General features: G+C 46.6%; 1 protein-coding gene across 10 annotated transcripts in view; it reads left to right on the top strand.

The window, feature by feature from the left end:
• The window catches only part of PDXDC1 (pyridoxal dependent decarboxylase domain containing 1), a 54,878-nt gene that overhangs the window by 34,941 nt on the left and 7,728 nt on the right, over positions 1 to 12,209 (top strand). For all 10 annotated transcript variants that reach the window (XR_010124345.1, XM_054453643.2, XM_063654659.1 and 7 more), the window contains 4 exons: positions 3,295 to 3,345; positions 7,235 to 7,298; positions 9,464 to 9,552; positions 10,535 to 10,640. Coding sequence is in view for 9 of the 10 variants with exons in the window: in XM_054453643.2 (XP_054309618.2) it covers positions 3,295 to 3,345; positions 7,235 to 7,298; positions 9,464 to 9,552; positions 10,535 to 10,640 (310 nt within the window). In the remaining variant the exon portion in view is untranslated. The remainder of the gene's footprint in view (positions 1 to 3,294; positions 3,346 to 7,234; positions 7,299 to 9,463; positions 9,553 to 10,534; positions 10,641 to 12,209) is intronic.

The raw sequence follows: 12,209 nt of genomic DNA on the forward strand, positions 1-12,209 counted from the left end.
CATTTTAGGTGTGTTCTAATTGTGAAAAATATATAATTATGCTATATTTCAGTGTTTTGGAGCATTCAGGCTTCTATAACAAAATACCTTAGAGTGGGTAATTTATAAACAACAGACATTTATTGCTTACAGTTCTGGACGTGAGAAGTCTCAGCTCAAGGTGCCAGGAGATTCCATGTCTGGTGAGGGCCCGTTCCTCATAGACAGTGCCTTGCATGTGGCCTCACATGGCAGAAGGGGTGGACACAGTCCCTTGAGCCTCTTTCAGAAGGTCACTAATCCTGTTTGTGAGGGTTCCATCCTCATGCCCTAATCACCTCCCAAAGGCCTCAACTCATTTGGGATTAGGTTTCCACATAGGAATTTTGTGGGGACATAAATATTCAGATCATAGCATTTAGAAAGCTCAAAAACAGGCTGGGCAGGGTGGCTCACGCCTGTAATTCGAGCACTTTGGGAGGCTAAAGGGGTGGATCACGAGGTCGTGAGATCGAGACCATCCTGGCTAACACGGTGAAACCCTGTCTCTACTAAAAATACAAAAAATTAGCCGGGCATGGTGGCGGGTGCCTGTAGTTGCAGCTGCTCAGGAGGCTGAGGCCGGAGAATGGTGTGAACCCGGGAGGCAGAGCTTGCAGTGAGCCGAGATCGCGCCACTGCACTCCAGCCTGTGTGACAGAGCAAGGCTCCGTCTCAAAAAAAAAAGCCAAAAAACAAGGTCATGTTTACTCAGGGTTAGAGCTGAGCCCTACCTAAGCTCAGAAGTGCGTCACCTCCATTTTCTTACCTGTGAAATATAAATTATATGACAAGGATTGCCAGGATGGCTCCAGGAACGAATACAGGTAGAGCTCTTGCAGTAGTGTCTGTTCATATACTAAGTTATGCACGTGGGTTGAAATCTTTGTTTTAAATATATTCTTGGGGAGTTGGCACTTCCTCAAGTATCATTTCTATATTTAAGAAACATAGGTGGCCAGGTGCGGTGGCTCACGCCTGTAATCCCAGCACTTTGGGAGGCCGAGGTGGGCAGATCATGAGGTCAGGAGATCAAGACCATCCTGGCTAACACGGTGAAACCCTGTCTCTAATAAAAATACAAAAATTAGCCGGGCATGGTGGCGGGTGCCTGTAGTCCCAGCTACTTGGGAGGCTGAGGCGGGAGAATGGCGTGAACCCAGAAGGCAGAGCTTGCAGTGAGCCGAGATCGCGCCACTGCACTCCAGCCTGGGCGACAGAGCAAAACTCAGTCTCTTAAAAAAAAAAAAAAAGAAAGAAAGAAAGAAAGAAAAATAGGCCGGGCATGGTGGCTCATGCCTGTAATCCCAGCACTTTGGGAGGCCGAGGCGGGCAGATCACCTGAGGTCAGGAGTTTGAGACCAGCCTGGCCAACATGGTGAGACCCCGTCTCTACTAAATATACAAAAATTAGCCAGGCATGGTGGCAGGCGCCTGTAGTCCCAGCTACTCAGGAGGCTGAGGCAGGGAGAATTGCTTGAACTTGGGAGGTGGAGGTTGCAGTAAGCCAAGATCGTGCCACTGCACTCCAGCCTGGGTAACTCCATCTAAAAAAAAAAACACACACACAAGAAAAGTATTTGCATAGTGCTCTAGCAGTAGTCCCTTCGTTCCTCGTATGTTAGGATAGTTCAATAGTTTTAAGATTTATGCTCTGGGCTGGGTGCAGTGGCTCATGCCTATAATCCCAGCACTTTGGGAGGCCAAGGCAGGTGGATCACTTAAACCCCAGAGTTCAACACCAGCCTGGGCAATGTGGTGAAACCCTGTCTCTACAAAAAATACAAAAATTAGCCAGGTGTAGTGGCGCACACCTGTGATCCCAGCTACTCAGGAGGCTGAGGTGGGAAGATCACTTGATCCCAGGAAGTCAAGGTTGCTGTGAGCCCAAATAACACTACTGCACTACTCCACTCCAGCCTGGGCGACAGAGTAGGACCCTGTCTCAAAAAAATAAAAAATAAAAAAATAAAGATTGTTGCTCATTATGTTTACAAAAGCACTGCATTTTTTGAAAAGTGTCTCACTGTGCTATTAGCTCACTTCTTGAGATGTGGTCCTTAGGAAAGAGAAACCTTAGTAACTTAGTTTAGAGACGGCTTGGGCACTCGGGAGATTTTTTCAATTTCCCTTGGCTATGGAGTGCAGGAGAATGATGCCATTAACTACCAGACCCTTGAGGTCAGCACAGCTCTGGCATCTTCCTGCAGGCAGAACCGTATACTCCTGAGGATTTGAATGCTGTCCTGCTGCTGACTCACAGGCTAATAAATGCATGTGTTAAACTGCATGGACATTTAGCAGACATGGTGATCTGTATATAGCCATGCCTTATAGTCCACAGTGGAGCATACATTTCCTGAGAGCATAAATCAGCATTCGCCTCCTCATCCTCCTCTTCCTTCTCTTCTCCCTCTCTTCTTTCTCGTCTTCAGTAGTTGTTCAGCATTCACCTCATTGTCAGGCACCATGAAGTACTTTCATGCATCATCTCATTTGATCCCTGCAACTTCACTAGAAGGTCAGTTCCACTGATGACAGTGTACTCAGAATTAATTTTCTTTAAGAAAAAAAAAAGGAATTTCTTGAGGGGCTTTCTGCTGTCCAGTACTCAGTGAATATCTGTTGAATTAATGTACTCTAGTCCCATGAGTTAGATATGATTAGTGATGAGGGACCTGGGATTGAGACATTAGTCTAATGACACTACATTCTAGACCCTGTTTCTAAGCACTTCTTGTATTGCATATCAACTCATTTAATCCTCACAGCAATGTGAGATACATACTATCCTCCCCATTTTATAATTGAGGGAACTGAAGCACAGACAGGTTACATAGCTGGTGACTGGCAGATGAAGTGACTTATCCGTGGTCCTGCAAGTGATAAGTGGCAGCACTGTGCTCTTATCACCACCTCTTGAGTGTGCTGCATCCTCTCATTTGTCATTGGTCTCCCCTAGTGTTCAGTACTGTGTCTTGCACGTGTTTATACTTGGTAGCTTTTGAATGAAAGACAGACTTACATTGCAAATACAACAGATTTCCGTGTCTTATTAGAAACTGCTTTTCTTGAATTACTACATGTAACTTTTAAATGAAAGATTGGTGAATATTTACAGATGTTGAAATACAAAAACAGGTGGCTGAACTTAGAAACCACCATGTGAACTTTGCCTGACATCCGTGTTCACAGACCTCCACAGCCCCTGGTGAAAACCACTTCTTCATATCCCATGTCCGTCTAATTACATGTGTTATTTTTTGTCATTTGCAGAGTCAACGGTTGCAGGAAAGTTTGAAGAAAGTGAATTACATCAAAATCTTGGTATAGTATATAATTTCATCTGTTTTCAAAACATAACTGTTTTTGAACTTCAGCAACTTAGAATGATTTTAGAACTTTAGAATGATTTTCTCCACATTTCAGTGGAATTGTGGCAGCTCCAGTAAAAAAACAAAAAACAAAAAACACAAAACTGCCTATATTTATACAATGAGCCTGAAGCGAAGAAATTTGAACCATACAGTGTTTAATTCCTATGGTGCTTTTCATGTACTGCATTTATTGTGTTAAAGTTCAGAATTGCACAAAGATAAACACCATTGACTTCAGCTGCCCAAGGCCTTGGGCACACTCATCTTCCCAAAATGAAAACTCACTTTGTGCCTCAGAATGCTTTGGGCTTCTCCTTCTGCAACCTTCTGCCATCAGTTTTCATTTGCATGAAGTGGGAGAAAGAGAAAAGCAAATGGCCCTGCTCTTGTCTTTTCCTAATATCTTCCTGAAGTGAATCCAACAGATTGTTCCATAGGCATAACTAGACAAGGAAATAAGGACTTAGGAGAGAATGAGGATCAGTTCAGGTTTGAAAGTTTTTGTGTTTTGCTTCATTGTATTTTAAAACTTAAGGAAATATATGTCAAATTCTGATTTAAATAGGTTCACTGAGTGTTTCTTTGACAATTCTGCAAGGTATGCTGAAGTTTAAAACTAACATTTGAGTGTATTTGGGGTTCAAGTCAGTAGAGTTTATTTTTCTTTTAGAACATGGTTTGGTTTAAACACAAAAAGTAGCCGAGCGTGGTGGCCCACGCCTGTAGTCGCAGCTACTGGGGAGGCTGAGGTGAAAGAATTGCTTGAACCCGGGAGGCGGAGGTTGCAGTGAGCCGAGATTGCGCCACTGCACTCCAGCCTGGGTGACAGAGACCCTGACTCAAGGAAGAAAAAAAAAATACATGGTTTGGTTGAAGGGGGTGTGGCTACTCTGCCTTCTGAGTGGGAGTCTGGAGCCAGTTGACCCGAGTTCTCGCTCGGTGGGGGTTCTATCCTTGGACGAGGAAGTGGACCACTGGAGAGGCAGAGGGATGAATCCAAGTTCAGAGACCTGGGCTCTGTCTGAGCAGTGCCACAGGGTGGCCCTGTGACATTGAGTCATTTTCTTTTCAAGCCTGTCAAATGAAAGTATGCTGGTTGGACTCCTCTGATTGCAAACAGAGAAGCAAATTATAGCCTAGATTGAGCAAGCTGTTAGGAATCCAGGCGGTGCGGGCCCATCTGCTTTCCTGCCCCTGCCATGTTGAGCGCACTTGGCTTTTCCTCAGTCATCGCTGCTCCCTTATTATCAAATTGGGGGACCCAGTGGTGCTAGTTAATCACCAGTTGTTTTGGAGCATCTCTGTAGGCCACACTGGCCCAGGCAGAAAGCCTGCTCTGTCCCTTCTTCCAATGGCTGTTTTTTCAGTAGAGGATACAATAATTGGCTAATACCATGAGGCATTATGGCCTGTGAGTCGTCGTCGTCGTCGTCATCATCATCATCATCATCATCATCATCACCATCACCACCATCCCAGCTGCTGCTCGTGATATTCATGTATGGTACTAAGTACCTTACATGAATTATTTCATTTAACCCTCCCAGCAGTCTCCTTTGTATGTGCTGTTCTCTCTGCCTGGAAACACTGTTTCCCGCCCCCCACCCCCAATTCTTCTGTTTATTTTTTTTGAGACAGAGTCTCACTCTGTAGCCCAGACTGGAGTGCAGTGGTGCGATCTCGGCTCACTGCAACCTCCGCCTCCTGGGTCCCTGTTCAAGCAGTTCTGCCTCAGCCTCCCGAGTAGCTGGGATTACAGGCACATGCCACCATGCCCAGCTAATTTCTGTATTTTTAGTAGAGATGGGGTTTCACCGTGTTGGCCAGGCTGGTCTTGAACTCTTGACCTCGTGATCGCCTGCCTCAGCCTCCCAAAGTGCTGGGATTACAGGCATGAGCCAAAGCGCCCGGCCTCCCCAGTCCCAGTTCTTCTAATGACTGGTTTCTTATCTTTCAGATCTTAATTCAAATCTCACCTCTTCAGAAAGGGCTTTCCTGGCCACCCTAAGATCATCTCCCACCGTCAGACATCACTCCATCCCCCTGGGTCATCTTCATCACTCTTACTACTATCTGAAATCAAATCTGTTTGTTTTTTCCTATAGAAGCTTTGTAAAGGCCTTATACAGACTCACTACTGTCCCTCACCTGGGCATTAACACCCAAGACCCTAGCCCTGAAAGCCCAGTGCCAGGCCCCAGACATGCTCCCATCCCCTGCCACTTAGCTTACAGTCGTCTTTCTGTTTCCTCTTCTTTGTGGATTCACCTTTTTTTGGCTGTGAGCCCAGCCATGGTTTAACCTTTTTTTGGTTCTTGGTTATATTTAATCCAGTATTTCAGATATTCAGAATTTACAACTTCAGTGTTCACTGAGTCTATCACGTTACTAGAACCAGAAGTGTCTCTAACCCTGTATACTATTTTTTACACACATTGACATTTGAGACTACTGAGTTCAAAGAAAGAAAAGATGATCATAATATTCATAGCAGTCTTGGCACTCACTTCATTCTGCCATCTCCTAGCTGAGGATGGGAGAATGGGTGGATTATTTTGTTGCCTTTTTGTTCCTCCTTGCTTATTGGGCTTGCTCCCCTATTTAAATATTAAGCACCCCCCCTACCCCGCCCACCACCGTACCTTTAAAAGTATAACGTTTTATTTGTCTCTGTGAAAGTTAAAGATGATAGATGTGAAGGCACTTAGCACAGGACTGGCCCCGTAAATAATTGGCAGATTTGAATTCACATCCTGCTTGGTCTGAATACTGTCCACACGGTCCTTTGAAAAGTTAGTAGAAAAGATCTTGGGCCACTGCTTCTTGTCTTTCCAAGTTAGCATTTCCTGTTGTGGCCCTACCAGTGAGTCATCACACTCAGAGCCTTGGAACATAAGTTTTATGACTAGAGCTATAGTACTGGGATTGTTGGATGCTTAGAGATCTTCCCCCCCAGGGCCACCCACACACCCCTACAGTACCACAGAGCCTGCCAAGGACATGGATGCTTACGGTACCCTGACCCCATGGCTTGACCAGGTCAGGGTATACTGTTTGATGCAGAACAGGAACTCGCTGCTGGATTATCATAATACATAACGCAGTGGATGTTTTCAACTATTAGGAAACTCACTAAGGAAGTTAGTCTGTGGCCTGTCTTTAATAATAAGTAAATATATTAGAAAATACACAGATCCAGTTCTCAGCTGTGCTTGTCTACATCACCAGCAGGACTTGCATCTTGTTCCGAAAGTTTTGCAAAGGGGAGGAAAGTACTTGTTCTCCCCTCTTTTTTCCTATGAGTAGGAAAAATTCTAGTTGGCCAGGCATGGTGTCTCACGTCTGTAATCCCAACACTTGGAAAGCCAAAGTAGGAGGATTAATTGAGGCCAAGAGTTCAAGACCAGCCTGGACAACATAGCAAGACCCCATCTCTAAAAAAAAAGTTTGTTTCAATAAGTCCTGCATAATTTCTGGGATTCTTGAAAGCATGGGCTCTCTCAGCACTGAGTCTAATTTCACTGCTTCTTACTGGTTTTAATCTTTAATGTTAGACCTATGTTTATCCCTTATTAAAATTTCCCCCTGCTTTAATTTCAATGTACCAGTATCAAACATCTTATAATTCACAGTGTACTCTCAAGGCTGGCTCATAGTTATTTTTAAAAATTTTACTAAACATTTGATTTTTCTCTAGCAACTGAAATTAATCTCTGAACTTTTTAGTGTGTTTATTTACAAATAGAGCATCTCTAAGTGAGTTTTTGAACTCAGCATTTCATTTTGAAGGTGTCTGGAGTTTAATGTTACTTGGTGATATGAGACTTCCATTCTTCCAGGTGGAAGATGAGCTCAGCTCCCCAGTGGTGGTGTTCAGATTTTTCCAGGAATTACCAGGCTCAGGTCGGTGAATTTTAAAAGAGGGTTATTTTCATATCTGTGTTAAAGGCTTTGAATTTGATACTATTTCAAGTTAAATAGTTCAAAATATTTTTATTGCTGAAAATCTTCAGTCAGCATTTCAGAAAAATGTAATAATTTTCATGAAAACTTCAGTCCGAAATGCCTTAGCAATTTGCTGATAGTTTGCGGTGATTAAACCAGGGGTTCCCAAATGCCAGTCCCTGGACCAGTGCTGGAATGGCTAAGAAAGAGTTGCTTGAACATAAAGATTTGTGGGTCTTACTTCCCACATATTTTGAGTCAGTAGGTTGTACCCAGGAATCTGTATCTTTAAAGAATGTCCCAAGTGCCACCAGTCTAGTCTAGGGCACCACTCTTTTTTTACCTGGATGGCCATTGTCCCCTCTCAACTGACCTCTGACTTTCATACATTCTACACAGCCCATTCCAGACCATTCTCCACCTGGCAGAGTGAGGGTTATAAGTGGAAGTCACATGGTGTTGAAACTGGAAAGGTTCCCTTGTCCTCCTCACAGGGCATGTGATGGGGGTGTGGCTCGCTTCTTCAGTGCCCCGCTGCTGCTCAAACCTCTAGGAGAGCATACAGACGGGCAGGCTGTAGGGCTCCGACCCCATGGCAGCATCTAGGGGTGAATGTTTTACAGCTCCTAAGGCCCCAGTGGGCATGTGTTACAGTGTGCTCTTTTAATTTAGCTGTCTGTAGGCAGCTTGTTTTAGCTCACTTAGTCCCCCTTCCTTATCACAAGGACAGAGGGATTAATGTATCCCAGGTTCTTGCCTTGGTGTACCGGAAGAATGGGATGACACGTGGGCTTGGAGAATGAGTGCAAGGTTTTATTGAATGGAAGTAGCTCTCCGCTGGGAGCCAGAAGGGAGATAGATTTCCCTTGGAGTTGGGCCGCTCAGCGGCCCTGGCCACACTCTGCCTCGTCCCCGTGGTTGATGGCCTGCTGGCTTGCCGGTGCCCTGTTGGGGTGCTCTTCTGCCGGCCTGCTCTCCATGACCAGCCACTTGTGTCTTTTTCCACCAATGTGTTCCTCTTGCCATCCAGCCACTTCTGTCTGCCCACTAGGGTCTCAGGTTTTTATAGGCCCAGGATGGTGGTGTGGTGGGCCAGCATGGTCTTGGGACATGCAACATTTGGGGGAAGGCAGGAGTGCTTGTCCTCACCTAGGTCCGTGGGGGTAGAGCCCTAGCCAGGGACCCGCCTTTCTCTCCCCAGCACTTCCCTTCCCCGCTTCTGTGTCATTTAAAGGGACCACGCTCTTCCCTTCCCAGCACTCCCATATCAGTGTCACTTCCCTGCCCAGAGCCCCTGGGTATCTTACCATTTCGGTCGAACAAAGGCCAGGCTCTCCCATGCCCCATGACGCCTGCGCACTCTGCCCCGACTTCACCTCTGCCTTCCCCTCTTCCACTCTCCCTCTTGTTCACTATGCCTCAGTCAAACCAGTCTTCGCGCTCCAGGAACACTCTGCCCTTTCCTACCGCAAGGGCTTAACACTCGGCGTTCCCTCTGTCTCACACACATTTCTCTCTTCTGGTGCCAGCTCCTCCTCACCATTTCGGTCTCCCCTAAGTATCCACGTCCTCAGCCTTCCCTGCCTATCCTGCCTGAGGGGACTCCATCATTTTCTATCAGAGCCCCCAGCTTCGCTTGTGACACTAACAACCACATGGAGTGATTTTCTTTCTTTATGGTCTGTTTCCTCAACTAAAATGTAAGCTCCAAGATGACAGAAACCTTACCTGCCTTCTATCCCAAGTGTCGGGCTCTGTGCCTGGCATGGGTTGGCACCCACTGTGAGGCCTAGTTGGATGAACGTGGCACTCACAGACCTTGCATGGTGCTTGGTAAACTAGTTAGTAACTTACAATTGCTGTTTCCTCTTGAAATCCCTTGAAAGCAAACCTTTTCAAAAATGAAATTAATAATTCTGTCTTATGTGAATGTATTCAAGTGTTACATAGATCATGAGGAAAAAGAAATGTAGCCCTTCTGTTAGATAATACATGAGAATTCAGTAATATGGGTCAGTGCCCTGGGGCTAATATTGGGATGGGAATGATGTGGGGTTTGGAGGGTGTTTTTTTTGGAGAGCCGTGTTTCTGGGAGTGACTCCATTTCTGTGTTTTGGTGTCAGATCCGGTGTTTAAAGCCGTCCCAGTGCCCAACATGACACCTTCAGCAGTCGGCCGGGAGAGGCACTCGTGTGACGCGCTGAATCGCTGGGTGAGAATGGCAGTCGCCCGCCTTTCCTTTCAGGTCCCCGTCCATCACCATCCGACCTGCTGGTGAAGGTGACGCGTGCTCGTGTATGGGAACTGAGGCCCACAGGAGGAGCCGCCTTGCCAGTGCTGGGCCTGCTCTGGAGTTCTGTTCCCCGTTGCGTTACCGTCTCACGAGCTGGGTCACCTCTGGCAAGTCTTTCCAGCATTGCTCCCTCACTTTCCTTGCTGCCATATAAGGCTGTGAGACAACAGGCAAAATGTGGGCTGCAGGGCGGCTGCGGTGGGTTCTGGTGAGCCCAGGCAGCACAGTCGGGAGCCCCAGGCAGAGTCCGAGCATCTGCGGCTGGCAGCCAGGCCTGCGCTTCAGTACCTTTTTGGGCACTGAATAGCAGCTCTAGGATTTGAGTCTGAAGGGTCTTGTGAACAGTGTGGGACGTCGGCAGCAGCAGTTCTAGCCAATGCTGGACACGCCCAGCCTAGCAGGGTTGGCGGATAAGTCCTGGTACATCCATGCTGGGGCTCAGCACAGCTGTGAGAGACCACGGAGCTGAGTGTCTCAAGCAGAAAGGAACTGGTCATAAACGAAATGAATCAATGCAGGTTACTAAGCAGTGTCGAGTAGCATGTTTTATGACAACAACAACTACAACTCCCTGCCCGCCACTGAGAGAAAAGACGCTGGGGGCAGACCACATGTCAGCAGTGGGTGTCGCTTAGTAATGTATTGTGGGTCATTGTTATTTTGTTCTTTTTGTTTACCTGTATTTCCTAAATTTTTCTACAATGAACTTGTATTAATAAGAAAAAAACATAAAATTTACTGTTTTTAAAAAGCTGCTTTAAGTAATCAGAGACAGTCAAAAGATAAGCAGGAACCAGCTCTCCAGGAGCCTCTTTGGTCTGGGGCCGAGGGGATGAGGGTGGGTCCTGAAGACATCTGAGTCCCTCGTTACAGGAGGGTGTTCACTGTGTCCTCCTCACAGCTGGGAGAACAGCTGAAGCAGCTGGTGCCTGCGAGCGGCCTCACAGTCATGGATCTGGAAACTGAGGGCACATGTTTGCGGTTCAGCCCTTTGATAACCGCAGCAGGTAACCAGGCTCGGTGGACATCCCTTGCTTTTGTTCTGGGGCTGCTGGGTAGATTAGCTTGCCCTTATGATACTCCATTCTCCTAGAGTTATTAGCATCTCTTTTTGGAGGGGCATTTTCTTTTCTTTTGGGATAAATTTAGGTAGATTAGCATTCCCATGTAACTTACCAGAATCAGAATGAGAATTCAGAAGTCACCTGAATTGGCCGGGCATGGTGGCTCACACCTGTAATCTCAGCACTTTGGGAGGCCAAGGCAGGCAGATCATCTGAGGTCAGGAGTTCGAGACCAGTCTGGCCAACATAGTGAAACCCCGCCCCTACTAAAAATACAAAAAATTAGCCGGGCATGGTGGTACACGCCTGCAGTCCCAGCTACTTGGGAGGCTGAGGCAGGAGAATCACTTGAACCCGGGAGGCCAAGGTTGCAGTGAGCTGAGATGACACCACTGCACTCCAGCCTGGGGAAGAGAGGAGACTCCATCTCAAAAAAAAAAAAAAAAAAAAAAAAGTCATCACCTGATTTCCCTTTTTGTTGTTGTTGAGACAGGGTCTTGCTCTGTCACCCAGGCTGGAGTGCAGTGGTGCAGTCATGGCTCACTGCAGCCTTGACCTCCTGGGCTCAAGTGATCCTCCCACCTCAGCCCCCGAGGAGTTGGGACCACAGGCATAAGCCACCACAATGGACTAATTTTTGCATTTTTTGTAGAAATGGGGTTTTGCCACGTTGGCCAGGCTGGAATTCCTATATTTTGATGTCTTATGACTCTCGGTTTTCCACTGCAAGGGTTCTCACTCCCCACTGCACATTAGAGTCACCCGGGAGCTTTACACACAACCAGTGGCCGCCCACCCCCAGAGATTCTAGAATGGAGCCTGGGGATCTGTGTTTTGGTTTTTATTTATTTATTTTTTAGAAACGGTCTCATTTGTCACCCAGGCTGGAATGCAATGTCTTGACCATAGCTCATTGCAACCTCGACCTCCTGGGCTCAAGCAATCCCCTGCCTCAGCCTTCCAAGGAGCTGGGACTACAAGCGAGCACCACCACATCTATTTTTTTTTTTTTTTTTTTTTTCATAGAGACGTGGTCTCACTATGTCACCCAGGCTGCTCTTGAACTCCTGGCCTTAAGTGATCCTCCTGGCTCAGATTCCCAAAGCACTGGCCACTATAAGGATTGCCTGGCCACAGCTCTAGAGACTTAGTCTCTAAAACTGCAAAAGTAAGCCAGTGAGCCCTGAGGCCTGGCACTGTCACCATCTCCCTGCCCTTCCTGTGTGGGGACAGCAGCCCACCACAGTACTTCCCTTTCTCTCAGTCATAGGAATGTACAGAATCTGTGGTTGCCTTTTTGTGCTGAACCTATGGTGTGATGTCTGCAGCCTGCCTGAAGTAGGCTTGCTGTGGGAAGAGTGATTTCTAACACTGGAGTATGTCATTGTGGGCCACATCTGTGAGAGAAACACTCCACACCTGCTACAGCCAGCTGTGTCCGTTTCTAACCCTAATTCTTCCATGTCTGGGTTGAGTGCCTTTTTTTTTAAATCTCCATGGCTCCTGGTAACT

This window comes from Pongo pygmaeus, chromosome 18 (assembly GCF_028885625.2).
Source record: "Pongo pygmaeus isolate AG05252 chromosome 18, NHGRI_mPonPyg2-v2.0_pri, whole genome shotgun sequence".
NCBI lineage: Eukaryota > Metazoa > Chordata > Mammalia > Primates > Hominidae > Pongo > Pongo pygmaeus.